This window comes from Thyridium curvatum (genome assembly GCF_004353045.1).
Source record: "Thyridium curvatum strain D216 chromosome Unknown NODE_123_length_71033_cov_84.000903, whole genome shotgun sequence".
Classification (NCBI taxonomy): Eukaryota; Fungi; Ascomycota; class Sordariomycetes; order Thyridiales; family Thyridiaceae; genus Thyridium; species Thyridium curvatum.
Window position 1 is genome coordinate 26982 of NW_022156878.1, and position 20107 is coordinate 47088.

The 20107-nt window shown below is 55.8% G+C and overlaps 5 protein-coding genes across 5 annotated transcripts; 2 read left to right on the top strand and 3 right to left on the bottom strand.

Annotated features, from left to right (window-relative positions):
• Nucleotides 1-1494: 1494 nt before the first annotated feature.
• E0L32_011895 (uncharacterized protein) lies at nucleotides 1495-3124 on the bottom strand (the record flags this gene model as incomplete). Its single annotated transcript, XM_031134675.1, has 2 exons — nucleotides 1495-2458; nucleotides 2514-3124. 2 exons carry the CDS (start codon nucleotides 3122-3124, stop codon nucleotides 1495-1497), a joined length of 1575 nt encoding a protein of 524 aa, XP_030999740.1.
• Nucleotides 3125-8863: 5739 nt separating this feature from the next.
• Nucleotides 8864-10454, bottom strand: E0L32_011896 (uncharacterized protein; the record flags this gene model as incomplete). Its single annotated transcript, XM_031134676.1, has 6 exons — nucleotides 8864-9013; nucleotides 9085-9178; nucleotides 9258-9529; nucleotides 9592-9636; nucleotides 9743-10328; nucleotides 10387-10454. 6 exons carry the CDS (start codon nucleotides 10452-10454, stop codon nucleotides 8864-8866), a joined length of 1215 nt encoding a protein of 404 aa, XP_030999741.1.
• Nucleotides 10455-12880: 2426 nt separating this feature from the next.
• E0L32_011897 (uncharacterized protein) lies at nucleotides 12881-14501 on the top strand (the record flags this gene model as incomplete). The annotated part of the gene is made up of 3 exons (XM_031134677.1): nucleotides 12881-12938; nucleotides 13032-13640; nucleotides 13750-14501. 3 exons carry the CDS (start codon nucleotides 12881-12883, stop codon nucleotides 14499-14501), a joined length of 1419 nt encoding a protein of 472 aa, XP_030999742.1.
• Nucleotides 14502-15138: 637 nt separating this feature from the next.
• E0L32_011898 (uncharacterized protein) lies at nucleotides 15139-16173 on the bottom strand (the record flags this gene model as incomplete). Its single annotated transcript, XM_031134678.1, has 1 exon — nucleotides 15139-16173. The coding sequence occupies one exon, from the start codon at nucleotides 16171-16173 to the stop codon at nucleotides 15139-15141; it is 1035 nt and encodes a 344-aa protein (XP_030999743.1).
• A 1006-nt stretch (nucleotides 16174-17179) lies between these two features.
• On the top strand, nucleotides 17180-18604 carry E0L32_011899 (uncharacterized protein; the record flags this gene model as incomplete). Its single annotated transcript, XM_031134679.1, has 1 exon — nucleotides 17180-18604. One exon carries the CDS (start codon nucleotides 17180-17182, stop codon nucleotides 18602-18604), a length of 1425 nt encoding a protein of 474 aa, XP_030999744.1.
• Nucleotides 18605-20107: the final 1503 nt, after the last annotated feature.

Sequence of the window (20107 nt, forward strand, 5' to 3'; positions counted from 1 at the left end):
GTTGGAGTGAGGAGGGGTGATGGCGGTGACGATGCACGACAGCATCCCCGGTCGTCAGGATTTCATGTAGACGATGAGCTTCACGATACAGAGAGCTAGCCGGTTCCGGTATTGGTCAGTCAGTAACCCTCTCGACCAGCACGTAAAGTTAGCACTTTTACCGAGGAGCGATAGGTAGGCCCAAGGATAGAAAGTCAGACTCAGACCGATGGAGTCGTCGCCCCGTCCAGAACCAGAGCCAGAGAGTCAGTTGCAGGCCAGGGACTCGTCCCGGCAGCATGGTGGCCACGAGCCGCGCATCTTGGCAGTGTCGTCATTGGGCTCGCCTGGGACACAACCTGTCATCGGAGACAAGAGAGTCATTCCCCCAAGACAATCTCGACCGAGACAACACACGTTCTCCATATGGCAGAGCACGGGCGAACCACTTGAGTGGGAGTTCATAGTATGTATCAGGGAACGTGTGCGAACATGTACGAGGCTAGCCTGGCGCTAAGGCCAGGGCCTGGTCCTGGCATGTCTTGCTATTAGTGTTGAAGAATGTGAGACACTTGACTCTTTGTTTTTTTTCTCTCTCACTCTCACTCTCACTCAACAGTGCTCTGCCGTGCAAACCCGTGAAACGAGGAGGGATAAACAGTTGTAAATTGAATGCCCGACGAATGATTCTTTCTGTGGGTATGCCTGCCGAGTCATTCCAGACCCCGGATGTCAGTGCCGGTGTCCCTTCAACTCGTAAAGTTTTGGGACACGGCTCGGCTTGTTCGAACCTGGGCACCGTACCAACATTCGACTTTTCCGGGTCCTAGCTCCCCGTCCTGTCTCACCGAGTCTCACCGTCTGGAGATTTTAATAATAGAAAGAAAGAATTGTCTTTTATCGAGATGCGCAATCTTTGATCTCCAGATCATCCGATTGATAGCTGAGAAGCGCGCTTCTCAGCGCTCAATTAGAAGATCTATCTACACGATGACCGGCACCCGGAGGGAGATCCTGCAGATCACGACAGCTACAGTTAAGCATATGATGCAATCTTAATGAGCAGTAGTAAACACTTCTCGACGGCGTCCAACCCCCCACCGCGAAGTACCTGCCCAAAAAGGCCATGCACGGGTCCATCGGCCCCTTGCGTGGAATGTGCGAGTGGAGCCGGAGCGAGTCAGGGACTGCACATCTCCCGCTGCGGCTCAGCCACTCCCGCGCCTCTCCCGCGTGGTGGACGGTGGTAGAGGTGCACCCGCGCCCTGTAGCGTCGGTGTGGCGCCTTTTGACAGGAGCCCAAAGTCGACGACAAGTCGGCAGGGAGGCATGGTGAGGAGGGTATTGGTATTAGACTTCAAACATGTAAGGAAAGTATAGTCGGCATTAGATATATATCCAGTCTGTAAGAAGAAAACAAACGCTCTCTATAGACTCCTGTTCCTGCAGATGCTCGCTGTTAAGATAGACTAGGAAAAAAAAGTGACGAGGTTGAAGTAATTAGATGCAGAAACCTTAATCAAAGGCCGAAAGGTCGGTGGCGCCATTGTCACACTGCTGGTACATGGCGACCTTTTCGACAATCATCTCGCCGTAGCCCGGCTTGGACCACGTCGGAGCCCACTGGTCCCTACCGTCCCAAAAGTCCTTCCTCGGCTTCAGGGACGCGTCGGCCCACGGCTTATCCTGCACGCCGTCGGCGAACCAGCCAGAGGTGCCGCCGACCGTCAAGCCGATGACCAGGTAGAAGGGGCGGTCGAAGGGAGTGGCATGGGTCGCGCCCTTCGTCACCCAGGGGTTCACAATCTTGGATCCGTTCTTGTAGGTGGGGCCGTAACCGCCGAGGTCGAAGAAGTCCTGGTTGAACTTGACGTACTCGACCTGGGCGAGGCGGCTGTCGACCCAGGTGAAGAGGTAGTTCTTGGTCCACTCCACGCCGAACCGGTGGAACTCGTCGCCCCAGGTCTGGCCCACGAGCGCGTTGCGCACGGCATTGGTCGTCTGCCAGCGGTCGGTGGTCGGGTCGGGCCCCCAGTGGAGCGAGCTCTGCAGGAGCTGGTTGCCCTCGCCTTTGCCGTACGAGTAGTTGTTGCCGCGGATCATGCCGATGTCGATCTCGCCCGAGGCCGGCCAGGCGCCGTAGTAGTTCTCGGCGGGCCACATCATGAGCTGGGACAGCAGCCAGTCGCCCCGGGCGACCTTGACGGTCATGTCGACCCGGCCGTAGCGGATGACGTGGAACTTCTTGGTGCTGATGCGGCCGGACTTGACGGGCTGCACGATCTCACCTGCCGTGAGGTTGGCAGACAGGACGCAGTTGTCGGGAGATGTCGACGTGCAAGTGCCATCGGCAGTCAAGTTGACCAGCCGGGTGTTGTCGATGTAAGTCTTGTCCCAGATGGTAGGCTTGATGACCAGCTGGTTGTCGCGGACGAAGACATTCTCATCGCCGCCGGTGGTCATCTCAAACGAACCGCCACTGGCATCAGGCATTAGCATCAGAGCGTCAATAAGTGTCGATCAGATGAGCTTACCCAAAGCCGCCAGTCTCGACCTCCTTTGTCCAGATGCTGGTGTTGAATCCGTTGGAGAAGTCGTCGACAAATACTGTGCAGTACTCGTAGTTGGAGATGGAGGTGTAGCCCCTGTAGGAAAAGAAGGCGATCATGATGGCGCCGATGGCAAAGCCGATGCAGGGGATGAGAGTGATCCACACGGCGCGGGGATCCCTCTCTCTCAGCTCCGGGCGGTCAATGGTGCCCTTCCGGATCCGCCGAGACTTGAAGTACGGCCGCGGCTTGTACGTCTTGGCGCTGGCCATGGAGTGGCTCGCCGAGAGGAACCGCGAGTGCCTCAGGCGCGGGCTGGTGACGCTGAAGCGGTCGTCCTGGGAGGGGAGATGAGGGACGCTGAAGGACTGGAAGCAGTTGCCGCCCCTTGAGACGTCGATCTCGTTGAAGCCAAAGTCGAAGCCATGGCCCGGAGACAGGAAGCCCGGGGACTGCAGGCCGGGAGAGTGCACACCAGGAGTCGGCGGCACAATACGGCTCCCGACGCTGGCATTCCTCGAGACTGCTGGCGGATTCGTGCTGCTGCGCCTCGACACCGGTGGCCGGCTGACACTGTTACTCCTTGACGCAGCCATGTCGTCCAAAAGTCACGTCTGGCCTCAAGAACTATGAAGAATGGAGTCAAGCGGGGAGGGAGAAGGGAGAAGACAGAACAGAGGACTCGACTGCCGAGAAACCGGGGTAGTCTAAGAAGGAAGGGACTTGTATTATCTATCCATCTCGAAGACATGGGACCCGTCCGGACCCCGAAATGGAGTTGTGGCCGACAGGAGAGACAGAGGATGGCGACTTCTCCGACTGACGGAACTGACTACCTACTGTACAGACGTCGTACATGGCTACTAGCATTACGTAGGGTGAAAGATAGAGAGAGACATAGGTACGATGCCCTGGTGAGTCGGGAATCAGGTGGAGATCAGTGGGCCAGATACGCTTGGGAGATGTCGACATGCCAGCACCGAGCGGAGCATCTTCCCCAGAGGTTCCAAACGTGCCAAGCTCACAGCACGAAGTACAAGTCGGTACGCACTTGCTCCATACACGATGACTGACTTCTGACCAGAGCAGGGGGTGCTCCTCTCGGCACGAATTGGCTCTCGCAGCGCCAAGGGCGCTACAAGGAGGGCCCACGTGTGTGGGGGATGAGATATCGAATGCTCCATGCCTGCCAGGCTCGTGACGGGCCCAGACACCCTCGCAGCACTGTCCCATCCGGGCAAAGGATGTTTCAGAGAGCAAGACGTGTGCTGCAGGGATCTTTGCGACAAGTTCTTCTGTTTCGAGCAGACCATTCCGTTTTCTGCTTTGGCTGTAATGGTGCACACTTTGCTTCACCTAGGTCGCTAGACCTTTCTGTCGTGGACCTCTCATGGCACCATAGCACTCCGACCAGCCCCGAGCTTACTCGGTGAAAACCCTGATGCGTGTGCGCACGCACTGACTTGCTAGCTGCTCCTGTTGCACGCGTCGTACGAGCCGCCCTCGGCCGCTAGGTAGGTAGTCAAGGGCCGGATGCTACCAGGAGGTGTAAGGTGTGGCTTGCCGGTGACAGGCCACGCCAGCCCGCTTGGTCGACTTGACAGTCGGGGAGATGGCCGAAATTGCTAATTTTTGCCCTGCGCGCGGCGCCCTGCCGAGCAGAGGTCGGCCGGTGGGCAAGCCACCCACGTAGGTAGGCCACATAGAAACCAGGTCCGGACCTGCTTGACTCGAGCAGGGGAGCAGTTAGACTAGCAACGCCCTGACAAGCGCCACGCGCGAGAAAGGGAATGGGAAGGTGTGGGTGGGGAAGAAGGAAACGACAATAACATGGGCCTTGGAATGCCAGCTAGACCTGACTAGACCTGCCGACCCGGCCGGCCAATTGGATTGAGACAAGCTCGAGGCAACAACTCAAGCAACTCGAGGCCTTGGAATTCGGTGCCCGGCAGGGTCGGACAATGCAGATCCGGCCAATCTGTCACTTCCGTACGCTCCGCGCAAAACAACATCTCAATGGCATGATTGCAGAGAGAACTTGAGATATGCATTGCCGCTGGCCCTTGACTGTTGGCTCATTGCCAGCTGTGTGTGCACGCATCTGTGCTGAGAGCTGTTACTGGATGGAATTGACGCTTGTGCAGACACAACCTAGCTCGGGCAGGTACATCAAAGAGAATTCGTGACATCTAGCATTGCCGCAGTGGATGGTTGTTGACTCGGTTCTTCTTTCTTCACACGACCGACGCATGAATGATGACTCGGGCAATGGTCACCTCTTAGTTGTCGGACGGCAGCCGCCCACCCTACGGGCGCTGTACTGGGTATGGACACGGGTGCGCACATCTCGGATGGTGGTGCCGGGCGGCTCCCTATATCTGTTATCGTCGCGGAGGTATCACGAGAGGGAAGCGCCGATATACATATATTTAATCAGATCAAGCAGGTTGTAAAGCATACTACCCGGAAGAGCTTGTCAATCCTAATTGAGAACTATATTACCAGTTACAACCACAATCAAGTAGCCAATCAAGCAGAGACGATGGAACTGGTCCTCGAAATGCTTTCTCGCCAAGTGCGAACGGACATCTAGTTGTGTTTTCTGAACCCTAATTACATGTTGCGTTGCCTTATGGGTCTATGTTTTCTTTTCTTCTCTTCGCTTTGCTTTCTTTGCTGAGACTAGAAGAATAGATGGTATTGATTCGTCTTGGCTGAGAGTTCTGTGGAAGCTCATCTATTCTTTCAGGTCCACTCGATACTGAACGATTAGATCCATTACCGACTCTTCATCCGTGCCTATTACATCTCACTCTTCCAAGAGCAAAAAGCACACGGGGCTGCCCTCGTCCACAAGGCCCCTGCCTATCGTGAAGCGACATTTACGAGAAAACCAATGCATCATGTCTCCTCCCCACTAGCCCAGTGCTTCGGGTTTCTTCTCGTAGTCCGCCGAACAGACTCGAATATTTGGCTTTGGCAATGCACCCAAAGCATCGCTGGTGTTTAAGAGACAGGCGAGCAGCACCAGCAGCAGCAGTATCATATCATACTTTTGGATCTAGAACTTTCGTTGTGCCGATCAGGTCGTTGGGAAAAATTAGCAAGCAGCCAACAGCTCACTACTAGCGCAGTACGCTGGCGATCGGATCCCACCACCTCCATGCTTTGAAACACTGCTCGTATCTCTGCCTATCATTTTGACCTGGTCCTCGTCTGACGACATGGTCGAGACGATCAATTGCAACCTCATTACCTGGTCCAGGAGGCCACACTGATAGACCGGCACAAGTGCGTGTGCATCTTGCCCCCAGCCAGGGAAAGGCCATGAGAGACTTGCTACGCATCTTCGCCAGCGAGTCCAATCTCGTTCACGGCTTTTCCCTTAATGGAGAGACGATCTCGCGCCGCCACCTGCGCTCAGCTCCGTCCTACGGGTCGACTGCGTATTAATATCTGTGGCGGCAAGCGTCAACGCGGTGACCGTGACTAGAATCAAACACAATACCGATTTCTGCAAGATGCCCGATGCCACGTCCGGGGAGGAGAACACGGGAAGTTTTTCGAAGAATAGTCGTTGGAGAGTCTGACCTCCAGCTCGAGTGGGCGCGTGAATTGATCGCCAGAGACACGATGACGAGAGCTGTGAGGAGCACGCACAGAGTGGAGCTCGGCGGGGAAGCAAGTGCGCAGGCCAGGCCCACAGCTGAGCGACGGTGTGATGCCGGATCCGTGGCGAGTCAGCAAAGGACGGAGATCGCTGATTGCGGCCTCTGCCTCATCGCCATGACGCTGCCTTGCGTCGACTCGGCGCTCGATGGGGTCGATGTCGCCGCGATGGGCACCTGGCCCCGACCACACGCCTCATTTCGCAGTGTCGATGCGGTGTCGGCCTGGGGAGATGGGCGATCCGATGGCCTGGCTGTGGTTGGCTGTGGGTGGGAACTGTGTGTAGACATGACATTGGCTTTTTCGTCTACCTGGATGAATAACCTCAGCTCTGCATTCTGTATTTTCCGGCCAACGTTGGTAGCACTGCCTTGAAATTTCGCGACGGCAGCAGTTTCCAAAGCCAAATATGGAGGTTGATCTATCTCGCCCATCGAAAGGGGTAAGCCTATCCTGCTCTGCGACACCTGCCGACCAAGCTTCGTAATTACAGCGCAGCGCATATTAATATTAGCATGGCGTCTCAGACTTCTTCAGTCCCGACAATCCGAACCACCTCGTAGCGAGACAGGATTTGGAGTGTTAAGGGAAGCAAGTGAGTAGAATTGTAGAATGCTCGAGATAGTCGTCGTCGTCACATTTAAGCTCTTGGGCTGTGTTGCTCTAATCAAGTAGTGTCGCTGGGCATCTGCGCATTGTTCAGCTGCGAAGATGCGCCGACGGACTTGCTATGTACGGTACAGAGCATGGATCAGATGCTGGCAAAAGTAAAAAACAAAAAAAAAATATTTCGAGACTCCTTGTAGATTAATCCCATTTCCTTGACTGAGTGAATGAATACCTTTATCTGCTTCTTTTTTTGATTGATCCAGATCTAACCAACCTAGAGATACCTAGGAACTTTGCGATATTGTAATCTCATCTTGGAATGGTGAAGATTATCTGGGATGCTGAGAGTCGCCCCTCCCCGGATCTGATCTCTTAGGACTTCTTCATATCTCCCTAGCAGTACCACACAGGTTTGAGATTACGATCGGTTTGAGATAATTGACATTGCACTTTCTCCCAGTACGGCTAATGATGTAATGTGATGCTGTAAAATGACGTAGAAGACGATAATTTTGTGGCGCTGATAACTGGCTGGGCTTGCAGGCTCGTGCTGGCGGCTGTGTTCTTTTCTGATCCGAAATGCATGGTAGCCATTTAGCGTGGTACTTACAGGACATAATAGCGGTGAAATGCGAGCGTACAGGTCGATAACTTGGGGGGCTCGTTTAGGAATCAATTTCTCCTCGACGTGAGGGAGCAGGCTCAGCGAGCTCGATGGTTGCCTGGCCCTCCAGGTGAGCGCCGAGTTGGGCAACATTTGGGTACCAGCTGCGGCCTCCCTACCGTTCAGTCATAGAGCTATCATAGGTTCTATGCTCGCAGTCGAAAGCCAGCAAGATTGGATCACCGAGGTTTAATTATGGCGCTGGCAGCATTTCATTCTCTACGGGGTTCTTCAAGAGCCAAGCGGGCTGTGGCTCTCCCAGACGGTGGAAGAGCGCATTGCACTCAGCATGGGCCCTAAAATTCAGTCCCGGCGGTGTAAAGGCCCTTGTCTCACGCTTGCCTGTTCGCACCCTTCTCCGGCTTGACCGCTGCATTGTTGCGCCCGTGGACATCGAGCCAGTGCTGAGAGCTGCGCCTCAGCCAGCTGCTCTTCGGAGCCGGAACGCTGCCGCCCAACTTCAAAGGAGCCTGGACTGGTTGGTTGCCGCAGCCGCCCATGTGTGCAGTTGATCTCGGTGGCGGTGCAGCCCATGCTCCCCGTCCCGGTTGGGAATGCGCACGCGACCATGTTGGATTGCCGAGATTGTCGGGAGGCGAGGACGGAGTCCACCGTGCCCCCATTTGCGGTCGAGGCGAGTTGCAGACCAGCTACGGAGGCCGCTGTCTGGTGCCCTGCCATAGGAAGAAGTACACTGATGCTTTTGTGATTTTCTGGCTATGAGAGATATGAGATCTATGGTTCTTGATTATCACCACCCTGCAGTCCTTGATTACCCAACACCCTTTGGAATAAAGAGACAGATAGAAACAGAGATGCTTATGACAAGCTTAGCGATCTGATGTTTGGTATCATCGCAGAGGAAAATTATGCAGTGCAGCCAATCCTATGGAGAAGAGCACTCGAATGACACTAGGGGGGCTTTGAGATGAAAACGGCAGAGCGGGAAGCGATAAAGAAAGCAACAAAGAAGAAACCGACAAAGAGCAAAGCGACAAAGCAAAAATGCTAAGATGAAAGCAGCTAAGAGAGAAACAGCCAAGAGAGAAGCAGCTAAGAGAGAGCAACAAAGAAAGAACTGCTAGAGAAAAGAGGAGAGAAAAGGTGGACTGTCCAACACCAACGCTTCATCCCGTCCAGGGCCCCTGGCGCGGCCCAGCCTCTCTGTTCCGTGTGTATCCAAAGTCCCCCAAACCCGCCAAACTTGTAGAAAACCGATAGAGGAGACAAGTCGGGATGGACGCGCAGCCGTTCGAGTATCTTCGATCACTGAGGGCCTGGATCGATTCGTGGATGTCGGGCGGGTCTCATAAGGGCGGTGTCCGCATGCAAGGCGGCACCTATGCTCACAGCATTCCACCTGGGTATTGTCAGAGCTGGGATTGGATGAGCCTCACGAAGGGAAGGGTTTTTCTCTCATCTGTCCAGCCTCGCCAAACACGAGCTTGGGACGTCTATCTCCAAGCTTTTGATTGATATCGAGCTCGACCATCCACTGGACGTATGTGCCACACAGCGTGCCGCCAGTGAAGAAGACAATAGGCTGCAGGTCACCTGTTAGCTTTCCTCCTCACGGGCACAGCGTCTGCGAGTGTTGGAGTTGGCTCCTCTCACCTTGTGATCCACGGCTTCGACCTCCTTGCAAAGCTCGACAATCATTTCGCTGACCCTGTTGGACGCGCTCCTGAATATCAGGATGAACTCGTCGCTGTGGCACTGATTAGCACATGCGCAGTGGATTTGTAAAGATATCCTTCTCGCTGGCCAGCACGCCAATCTTCACTGACCTATGGAAGTGTATGGTATGCTCGGCGATATTGAAACAAGCTCCCTCAATTTCTCCAATCCCGAATACTTCCTTCTTGGAGTCCCAGAATCTCAAAGCCGGCGCTTTTTCTCTTTGAGAAATGTCGTTCAGATCGACCCCTTTTTTCTTGAGCTTGGCATCAAGGCGTATACCAAAGGCCACGTCGGCTGCCTTGGGGCCTGTGAGAACTGAATATGCTTTCAACAAAGAAATGTTGCGGCTGTCGCGCTGGTATATGTAAACGCCGGCGTCCTTTTTCTGGCGTCAATACATGTGCCGTATGCATCGACAACAAAAGACTTGGATGAACTCACTATTGTGATACCTCCACAATCAACCATAATCACAGGCTGACCATCCTGCAAGTTTTGGTTCAGTTTGCACCCATGGCAGGCAGAGACGATTAAAGAAAGATTGGTTGAACGCGGGTATGTCATGTCTGGAGGGGGAATGTGTGAACCATACCTCAACCATCCGCGGCCAAAGCTGTCCATAATCGCGGGCTATGGAATTTGAGGCCGCTTGATGCTCCGAGCAAAACACAACGTCATAGGCGTCCTTGAAGATTCCTGCATACTCCACAGCGTCCTCAAAGCGCTGGAGGGTGCCCGTTTCATCATTGTCCCAGAGTGCGGGATACGTAATGATGGCAAGGCGGCGGACCTTGGTATTGGCTGAAAGGCCAAGGGAAGCTTGTTGTTGAAGCGCTATCTCCCACATACCGCGGAGAAAGATACCAACCTTCTCTGAGCTCGTGAAGCGAGATCGAGGGAAATTACTAGCCCTTTCGACGTGCTTCAGTAGATCAGGGTCGTCCAGCAATGTGCCAGCCCTTCCTGAGCACATGAGATGATGCTTCAAACACTGGAGGCTAAGTTCCTTAGTGTTCGCGGGTGGTGATTTTCCAGGCGGAACAAACGTAAGCTTGTCCTCTTCAGCGTCAAAGTGAAGAACCGTGCGGAACTTTGGCACATGGGTGACAGATTGATATCCTGCAGCCGTGACGTGCCGCTTGCAGGCCGGCTTGGTCTCCATCGCCACCCCGGAGTGCCTTTGGGAATCATGCTCGTCAGTCACGGATCATTTGGGGATCGGGGCCATTTGCTTACGTGTCACCAAAGTCCAGGCCGAAGGCGACAACTTGAATCTCACACTCGCCGCAAGAAGAGGGATTCATTCTGGGATTGTAGAGTAGAAGAACGAGGAGCCGTCAGTGATGTTTGCGAAAGAGCTGGCAGAAGTGGTGGTCGGGATAAAAACTTGAGTTCAGGAAGGGAAACTTGATGGAGTTACTCTAATTGAATTTGCTTGGGGAATGGAGGACGTCTTAAATCAGCCAGAGGACAACGGGGACATGACTTACGCGTCACGACCCCAACCAGAGTGATAGCTCGCGATGAAAAACAGCCCCTAAGTGCATGCAGATGTGACGGCAAATGCATCCACAAATGGGATCACACTCTTGGTCAGCCGCAGGAGAACCGTGACACGAGCCGGTCGCCTACTGCGATGGGTTGCCTCATAGCCCTGGTCGGTGGCTGAAGGCCCCTGCACCAATCTCAAGGGACAACCGGATAGATGCGCCTAGAGGTTGAGGAAGAGGCAGGTATCGGCAAGCCCGGCACACCTCCTGGCCAACTCTTCACCGAGTTGAACAAGATAGACCCAGTGCCGTACGGAAACACGGTACAGTGCAAGTCAGCGATGGCGAAAACACTGCAAGAACAAAAGCAGGAGCATCTAGGTCTTACTGTGCGGTCTAGGCCGTGGTTGAGCTTGCGATCGGCCAGCAATTCCACGCCAAGGGACTTGGGGGTGATTGATCGTGGGATAGGACAGCTCTGCTCCACTGCACGGGGGAAGGAGACGCGCATCAGAGAATATTGGACCTTCTTCATTTTGGGCATCACAATAAGCAATGGACGGTAAGTCCCTTCTCTCTCTGTGTGTGTGTATGTGTGTGCGTTCCGCTCTGTTGGCCGGTGGTTTGTCATCCTCCAATCCACACAGTTACGTAGTAGTACGGACAGCACCGCGTGCGCGCAATACGGCCCGACACATACGCAACGCACTCCCCATACGGACCCAGAGATAACCTTGTCACCCACAGCCAGACACACACCAAACCGCAGATGTTCCGGAGGTAGCAGCGGAAGTAGAGAGATGGCAATGTCCAGCTCGCGGACCGGACCATTCCTCAAGAGGTGCTGGTTAACGAAAAACAGACATGTCAGATAGCACTACCCTGCCAACCCTGCTCATTATCCAAGAAAAAGTTGGCATGGCGCTGTCGCTCCTGAGCTGAGCATGAGTCACGACCCGTCCAGCAGGATCTGGCCAGCTCACCGACTCATTGCGGACCAGGGGGTTCCCGTCCAGCCAAAGGGCAGCGAGTGTATCGCAGGGGAGGTGGCAAGTGCCCTCCCGGAGAGCCTTTGAGGACTAGCCGGCGAGCACGGCAGGGCACTTGAGCAAGCGGTGGCAAGAATAGGTGGATGACGCGGCGTGCCAAACCTGTGCTGAGTCTGAAGCAGTTCGCCCGAGCACATCTAGCAGCTGGCCCTCCGGTCGCACGCACACGACGGTTGAGAAGGGAGAGAGGCCGCCACGGGGACTCTTTGCATCGCGCGGCAATCACGGCTGCCCCGGTCATGGCATTCACGAAATCACAGGCAGGGTGGGCTGGGTCGGGTTGGATGGTGGGTCGTGTTTGATCATTACGCACGCTGCCGAAAGCAAGAGCCTTGTTTGCTTTTTCACCTTCATCTAGAGACTCCCAGGCTGCGAGCTGCCGAATGCGGAAGGATCTTTGCGAGCTGATTGGCCACTCGTCTTGTGGCGTTTTCATTCACGGCTAGCAACTTTCGAGTTCGGACATTTGCGAGACTTTCAACCCCGAGAAGGCCAGCAGATCCCATCAATAACACGGCGGTGCAGGAGGAGACATGATGGATGTCTGATCCATTTCTTTGTCCAAAGCCAGTGTCCGCATGCGGTGCACCGCCGACGCGGCCAGGCATCAATCAGAAAATGGTTTATTAATTGGCGCACCTCAGATCCGGTGGCCATCCATGGGTCACAGCGCGTCAGGCAGACATCACTCCTCTGCTTCCCCTTGCCTGCCTCTTCCCCTTGCCTCTTCCCCTTGCCTCTTCCCCTTGCCTCTTTCCCGCCCTCTCCTCCTGCCCTCTCCTCCTGCCCTCGACTCTCCTCCTGCCCTCTCCTCCTGCCCTCGCCTCTCTTCCTGCCTTCTCCTCTCTTCCTGCCTTCTCCTCTCTTCCTGCCCTCTTCTCCTGGCCTGGCCTGTTCCTGCCTTCTGCCTTTCCCCACTCCTCCCCTTTCTCTCCCCTTTCTTTTTTCCGATCGACTCTCGTCTGCACCTCCATCCAGACTTGTGCACCGCCATCACCTGAGCCAGCGGCATTAAACAGAACCAGCCCTCTTTTGCCCTGGCTGAAAACTCTCCAACCTGCCCTTGGTTTCTCCGCCTCCCTGCGCATGTCTTCAGAAGAGTCAGTCTCCCCAGTGGCCACACAGCCATTGAACCGCCCTTCCACACACAAGCGCAAGCGACGTCTTTCTGTCTCACCGGGCATTTCCGACATGTCTGGCGAGACGCCTGCCGAGAGGCCTGCCAAGCGAACCAACAGCCCCCCTGCCAGTGGTCGCGAGGAAGACGATGAAGTCGTTCACCAGGCCTCCGCGCCTGCGGCTGCACCCACCGGCGGCAAGAACTAAGGCAATTCTCCCAAAGGCGACCCCGGTCCCCTCCCAGTCAGCCCCCCTCTCCCCGATCCTGCGTCCGGACCAAGAGCCAAGGATGCAGCGGCAGACACGCCAGAAGCCCCAGATTATCTACCCGGCGAAACGCGAATTCACACGTACCTTGCCGCACTCTCTCAGCGTGTGGTGTCCAAGTTCATGGTCCCCACTTCGGACGAGCTCGCCAACTTTCGTTGGAATGAAGCTCTTTTCAGTGGAATGACCGAACCGCTTACTCATAGCGTCCTGCTTTCTCACCGAAAGGATATCAGCAATCTGACGCCTGGCTTCAAGTGGCTGGATTGGGAAGACCTCAGTGTCAAGTCCCGGGCGTACATTAGCAGCTGGGCCCCGGATGCCAAGATCTATTTTAATAGCCCTCGTCCTGCGCCGTTTGATCCTTTCGCCGACCCTGTCCAGAAACCTGCGGGGAACCACGATGAATTGGCTGACGATGACTTTCCCTCGTCTGTACATTCAATTCACCACGCCTGGGTGTCCCACATATTGTGGGACCACATCTTCTCGCCAGAGGCTAGCCTCAACAAGTGGCACGGTCCTCACTGGGGAGCTTATGGAAAGCTACGTCGAGAGATCGAAGGTAAGCGCCCCCATTTCCCCATTCTCCCAGTCTCCTCTCCCGCTGTTACCGGGGACGGCTCCCAAACACAAGAGTCAAGATGCTGATCTTTGCTGACCTCGCTTTGCAGCGCATCTGGAGACTGAGGACGACTGCTTTGTCCGCAGCTTCCACTTTTGGCGGTATTCGACTGTTCATATGCTCTACATGATCCACGGGATGCATTCAGACTCGGCCAGGCTGGAAGCAATCCTCAGAGAGGAGCTACAAGAGGTAAAAGGGGAAACCGAACATGCTGCACATATGTTCGAGAAAAATATCGCCAAACTCGCCCGTGGGGCTATTGTGCTGGATTTGACGGCCGAAGCTCACCAGCGCAAGGTCGTGTTCGACATGGACCACCCGGATAAGCACGCTCAATTCGGCTTTCGCTTTGACGCAGACCCCAATTCCATGTCACTTTTCCAGAGTTTGCAACTCAACGTCACGCCCGAGGACCTTGTGGACCGGCAGGTCCACTTCGTGACGGACATGGGCGTGCGGATCTATGGCGAGGAGGTAATTGGACAATTACTGGCATTCAACCGGAGCAGCAACTATGAGTATTTCACCCACAACTACACCAAGTTGTCTGCGCATCGCCCGATTAAGGTCTCCGTAGACATGGACGGCCTAAGTCGCTACAAGCTTGGTCCCCGAGATGAAGAGCAGCGAGGAGACCCAGATGAGTGTGCGCAGGGAGGTGCCGACGCCGGAACTGAGCATGAGCGTGTCGCAGAGGATCAGGCCGTAGAGGCTCGGACGCCAGAGGATCAGGCCGTAGAGGCTCGGACGCCAGAGGGCCAGACGCCAGAGGCTCGGTCGGAGGAGACTGAAGAGTAATAGGGCCAGAGGGGGCTGCGAGTGCCCCGAGCTTGTATGGCTTGTTGTGTTCTTCCTTCTTTCCTTGTCTCTCATCCTCGCCTTCATGCTCTTCGACTTTGTGTTTGATTTCCCTTGCTTTACGTTTCCTTTTCTATTGCACCAAGAGAGAATCTTCTCATTGGCCTCCAGAACCGGCCTAGCTGAGACTTTGCTTTGTCTGATGTCTCCCATACCTTTCCTTGCCCCTTCTTGTCCTCCTTACTCTCCTTACTCTCCTTACTCTCCTTACTCTCCTTACTCTCCTTACTCTCCTTACTCTCCTTACTCTCCTTACTCTCCTTACTCTCTTTTTCTCCCTTACTCTTGTTTTCTTCCTTACTCTCCGTTCTTTATTTAGGATTTGCTTTAATATTTCAGGTTGAAGATCTAAAAGAAAATACAGAAAATTGGGGAATCTCTTTACCTGGGATCGGCCTGTGACTGATTGACAATGATTTGATCAAGCTATTCACACATGGTCATGATTTCATTTCTCCTCTTCTGGTGTGACGCCCTGTACACCTCCCGTGAAAGACGCAAGTGCGGGGTCGCATGTATGACAACCCCGCGCCGCCGCGCATGATCCGGTGCTGGTTGGAGGGGTCGCATCACGCACTCATTCCATGGTCAAAACCGCCCTAAATCTGACCTCCCCAGATGCCATCTGATCAAAAGCCCTCTGCGCCTCATGTAGGGGGAACTTCTCAATCAGACACTTGACACCATGCGTCTCTGCAAACTCCACCGCCTCCGCGCAGTCGAGGGCGTGCCCGCAGGGCCACCCAACCACGGCCCCGCCCTTGAGCACCAGCGCCGCCGAGTCGACCGCGATAGGCCCCACGATTGGCAAAACGAGCAGCTTTCCCTGTGCCTGCAGGCCGCCGACTAGATTGCCAATGGCTGTTGGGCTCGGCGCAGTGGCCACGATGAGCGCCGCGCCGCCCATGCCGCTCAGCACCTCGGCGGGATCCCGCGCGCTGCTGTCAATGTACCCGTGCGCGCCGAGGCCGGCGGCGAACCGCTCCTTGGCCGCGCCAGACGAGATGGCCACGACGCGGTACCCCATGGCCCGCGCGTACTGCACCGCCAGGTGGCCGAGTCCGCCGAGCCCCTGCACGGCCACGAGGTTGCCCTGCTCGACGCGCATCTTGCGGATGCCGTTGAAGACGGTGACGCCGGCGCATAGCAAGGGCGCCGTGGCGGCCGGGTCCGCGTCCCGGGGCAGCGGCACCGCCGCCTCGGCCCGCAGCAGCGCGTATCCGGCGTACCCGCCGTCGACGCTCACGCCGTTGACCACCGCGCCGTCGCACATCTGGAAGGCGCCGCGCTGGCACGCCCGGCAGACGCCGTCGTGTCCGCCGTGCCAGGCGCCGCCGACCCGGTCACCCGGCGCGAAGCGGCCGGTAACGACGCCCGGGCCGAGGGACACCACGTCGCCCACGAACTCGTGGCCCATGACGATGGGGTCCCGGTGCGGCAGGGCGCCCTGCTGCTCCAGCTTGTCCGTGCCGCAGACGCCGCAGGCTAGCACCTTGACGAGCAGCTGCCCCGGGCCGGGGTGCTTCATGGGCAGGTCCTTGAGGACGAGGGGTCCGCCGGCGGTCTCGACGACCGCGGCTTTGTAAGTCTCGGGGAGGGTGCTGGCTGCCATTGTGTGGTTGCAATTCGTTGGACGACGTCTTTGCGCAGTGCGGTGTGAATTTGATCGAGTTTGATTGAGAAGGTGTTGTTTGTTGAGGGGATGCTCGGTTTGTGTTGGCTTCCGAAGGCGCTTTAAATATTCACGAGATTCCGAATTCCTTCTCGTCCGCTGCCGACCGATGGGATGAGGAGGTTTTCTCGGTCAATTTACAATCCCGAGTCGGGTGTGCGATCGGGGACGGCCCCACCCAACTCCGCAGGGCCGAAATAGAATCTTGGCAACCTGTTGACATGCTCTCCACTCAAGTCCGCATGCATGCCGGTGATGAGCACAAAGCCATCCGGATCAATGAATGTCGAGTCATCTTGCGAGGAGTTCAGCACGCTTCAGGAAGCGAGTAAGGTTGATGGCGTTTTCTTTTTACATTCAAGGTTTTAGGGGACATTGGCAACTAAAGTGACCCCGATCTTGGAAGGAAGCGCCGCCAAACAAGAGCTTTGTTGTCGAGATAAAGTACTAACCCTGGCCATCTGGAACCAACCAACGTCTGCAATGTGACTAAGCAACCGTTTATTACGGCGAATCGTGCCCCACCCAATTCTGCACGCCAAAAACGGAAATGGTGGGAAACGGTGGGACCTCAGCTTTGGCTTAGGTAGGTACCTAGACCAGGGGTCCGAATCTCACGTCTGAGCTAAGCTGGTGCAACTTTGCTACGCTATCTTGCACCATTCACGCAGCTCCTCGGGGCTCGAACGATGCGGTGTGCAACTCTCTCTATTCATTTGCGCACGGAGTAGCCTTTGTGAGGCAGCTCATGTCGCTCCGGAAGAAAGCCTGTACCGGGTGCGTCGCGGCGAAGCGGCGCTGTGATCGCGCCTTGCCAGCGTGTCGCCGGTGCGTCACCCAGTCGTTGACTTGCGAGTACCCCGGCCTTTCTAGGCAAGCGATCCATCTCTCAGCTCGTGGCACGGCCAGATTCCTCGGTTTCGACGGCTTGGATCCTTCACAGGGAATGTCGACTGGGTCCAGCGCGGGGGCGACAACAGCGGCAGTGCTCCCCGACTCTTTGAGACTCGCGAACGTGTCGCCTTCCAACCACGACGGCCTTCTCTTTCCCAGCTTTGGCATGCCATTCGATTCGCTTAGCGCTTCTTCGCTGCCCCAAGGTCTCGATGACTTCTCAGCTTGCTCGGCGGGCGTTGTTCCAGCATGGCTCATGCCTATGGCTGGGCCGCACATTGCACTCCCCTCTCCGACAGAATCCAACCTCGATGTCGGGATCGCCAGCTGTACTGAGACTCGATCCCTACAAGCAGCTCCGAGTGTAAATGCGGCGGATTCGTCCACCCCAATCAGCATCTACGGCTCAGACAGCCCGAGTCACCCCACAGACAACCAATGCGTGTCGGAGATCGCGCGCCTCCGGTGCGTGGAGCAGATGTGGTCGCGCGGCCAAGACGTGCCCAGGTGGCAGTTCTGCGCGGGCGAAGCCCTCTCCTTTGTTCACGTCTTCTCGCGGACGGGGTCTCTGCCGTTTCTTCCGAGGCCGAGGAGACCTCCGCCAGCCTCGGGCGGCGGCGGCGGCGGCGGCGGCGGCGAATGCAGCGCCATGCCCCTCCCGCTCGTGCGGGCCATGTCTGTCTGCGCCGCCTACGTGACCGCGGCCGGCGGCGCCGGGCGGCCGGTCTTTGAGCAGATGCTCGAGGCGGAGATCGCCGCGCTGGTCGAGTCGTCCGGGTCGGAGCACTTCCCGGCCGGAGCGGGTCGCGGCTCCCACCGTCTCCGCGAGCTGCGGTCCGAGGCGGTGCGCGTCCAGGCCATGACGATGTACCACATCATGTGCCTCTTCGGCCCGAGCGCGCGGATGCGCCTCCTCGCGGAGCGGCAGGAGGCGCTCGCCACGGCGTGGACGAGGCAGCTGCTCCTGCGCCTGCAGGCGCTGGAGGAGGGCGAGGGGCGCGGCCTCGCCGGTGGCTCGCGCTCCGGGGAGGAGGAGGAGGAGGAGGAGGAAGGCGGGGGAGAAGCCGGCGGCGGCGTCGTCGCGAGCGCCTACAAGACCGTCCTCGTCTCGCACCTCGTGCGCACCATCTACACGTCGCTGCGGTACCGGGTCTGCAAGGAGCTGCCGGAGCTCAGGGCCATCCCCATCCTGACGGGGGAGATGGGCTGCAGGAGGGCCGGCGTCCTGGCCGGCCCGCCGGTGCCGCCGGGCATGTTCGGCGCGGGAGGCCGTCGTCGCCGGCCGCGCAAGATGACGTACATCGACTACTCGGACTCTTGGACGGAGGAGGAGCTGCGCTGGCTGGATAGGGGCGACCGCCTTACTGTGCTCATGCTGGCGGCGTGCAAGGGTATTGGGTTCCTGAGAGATCGGACGAGGGAGGAGGATTTGGGATATTACGCTCCTGATTTTGGCGCGACTAGTCTCAATATTTAAATGAGGCTGATGAGCACTGCGAGAAGTCAGAACTTGGCACCCATTTGGCTCTTTGATGTAACTATTTCAAGCTTCGAAGATTCTAAGATGTTGCGTCGCTTTAGGTGGCAGTCTGTTTGAAGTCAGTACACCCACTGGTGCTTTCTAATTACGCATAATCTTCCCCACTTAGCTAAAGACGGGGAAAGAAAGATGGCAGGAAACCTGACGACTTGCCACTTGATCCTCAGTAATTGTGCCCAGTCAATGTGGATTTGCGAGCTGGTTGACGCTGATTAGCTCATTCAATGGGGCAGAGAGTCACCCCTTTGTGTTGTTATCCCTCAAGAAAGGAAACGGCAATGATCAAAGCGATAAATATCACTGCCTGCAACCAGGTCCAGCAGGATATGTAGGCGCTATGCAAGAAAGTCACTACTTTCGCTTGTCGTCATGCCGACTTGTACTCATGTCTCTATACCTCTCACCCGATTATCCATCCATCTATGTTGAATCTGACCTCAAGCCGAATGAATACTCAAGATACTGGGAGGCACTGTACTTAGTGGGAAGGCCCCACGCCTTCCCAACTCTCTCCTACTTTATTCTACTCAAGCAACCCAACCTATACCGCCATTTCCGACAATCTATCTCACTCTTGACCGCTTTCTTAGCTACCTCTATCGCAGATTGCTTCGTCGAAGCAAGCATCGATCATATCAATCATCTTTGGTGATCTTCTTACTTCCCACCTACTGAGGTGGGATGGAAAGATCTATTATACTATCGCCTACTTCCTAAGACAAGGTCGTGTGCTGTCGCTGCGGAGTACTTGCAGTAGAGGCAGGAAGTTGAGACGACGCCAAAGGCCCTGGTTCACAGGGATAGCAGAGGAGCCATCGGAGAACAATATTCAAAATGTAGACCAAATCAACTCTGCGTCAGGGTCATCGGGCTACTTGATATGTCAAGGGATAGCATTACGAATTGACGTGTTAGAAACTGAAAACAGCTGACGTTGGAAACTCTTGTTATGTAAGCTGGATGATGCAAATACAATCAATCTAAAGTAATGGCACGGGCTCTGGTCTGTCAAGAAGTCAAAGAATGTTAGCGGTGTAATGTTTTGGGGAGGAAAAGACGAGAGGGAGAGAACGAAAGAAAGAGGAAAGCTTGATACTAGCATTGGTCTCTGCATACCATGCGTTTGCCAGAAACTACTCTTCGCATTTCTGCTTCTCATTTCCCTCATGCCAGTCCAGGATCTAAACTAAAACCACACTCGCAAGAAGCCCACTCTGAAGCGGCTGGGCTGAATTATGCCCTGGACAGACCATCAGTGTGTGTGTGTGTCTAGCATTCGAAAAAGCCATACGTACAATTAGTTGTAAGTGGATGTTCACTGTCTACGCAGGAATAGTCATAGTCTCTTGGTCTTGAGACCGAGAGAGGGAGAGAAGGAAGGAGAAAAGATAACCTGCTGTCCGCGAGTTGGGTGTCGATAAAAGTCAGCGGTAGATACTT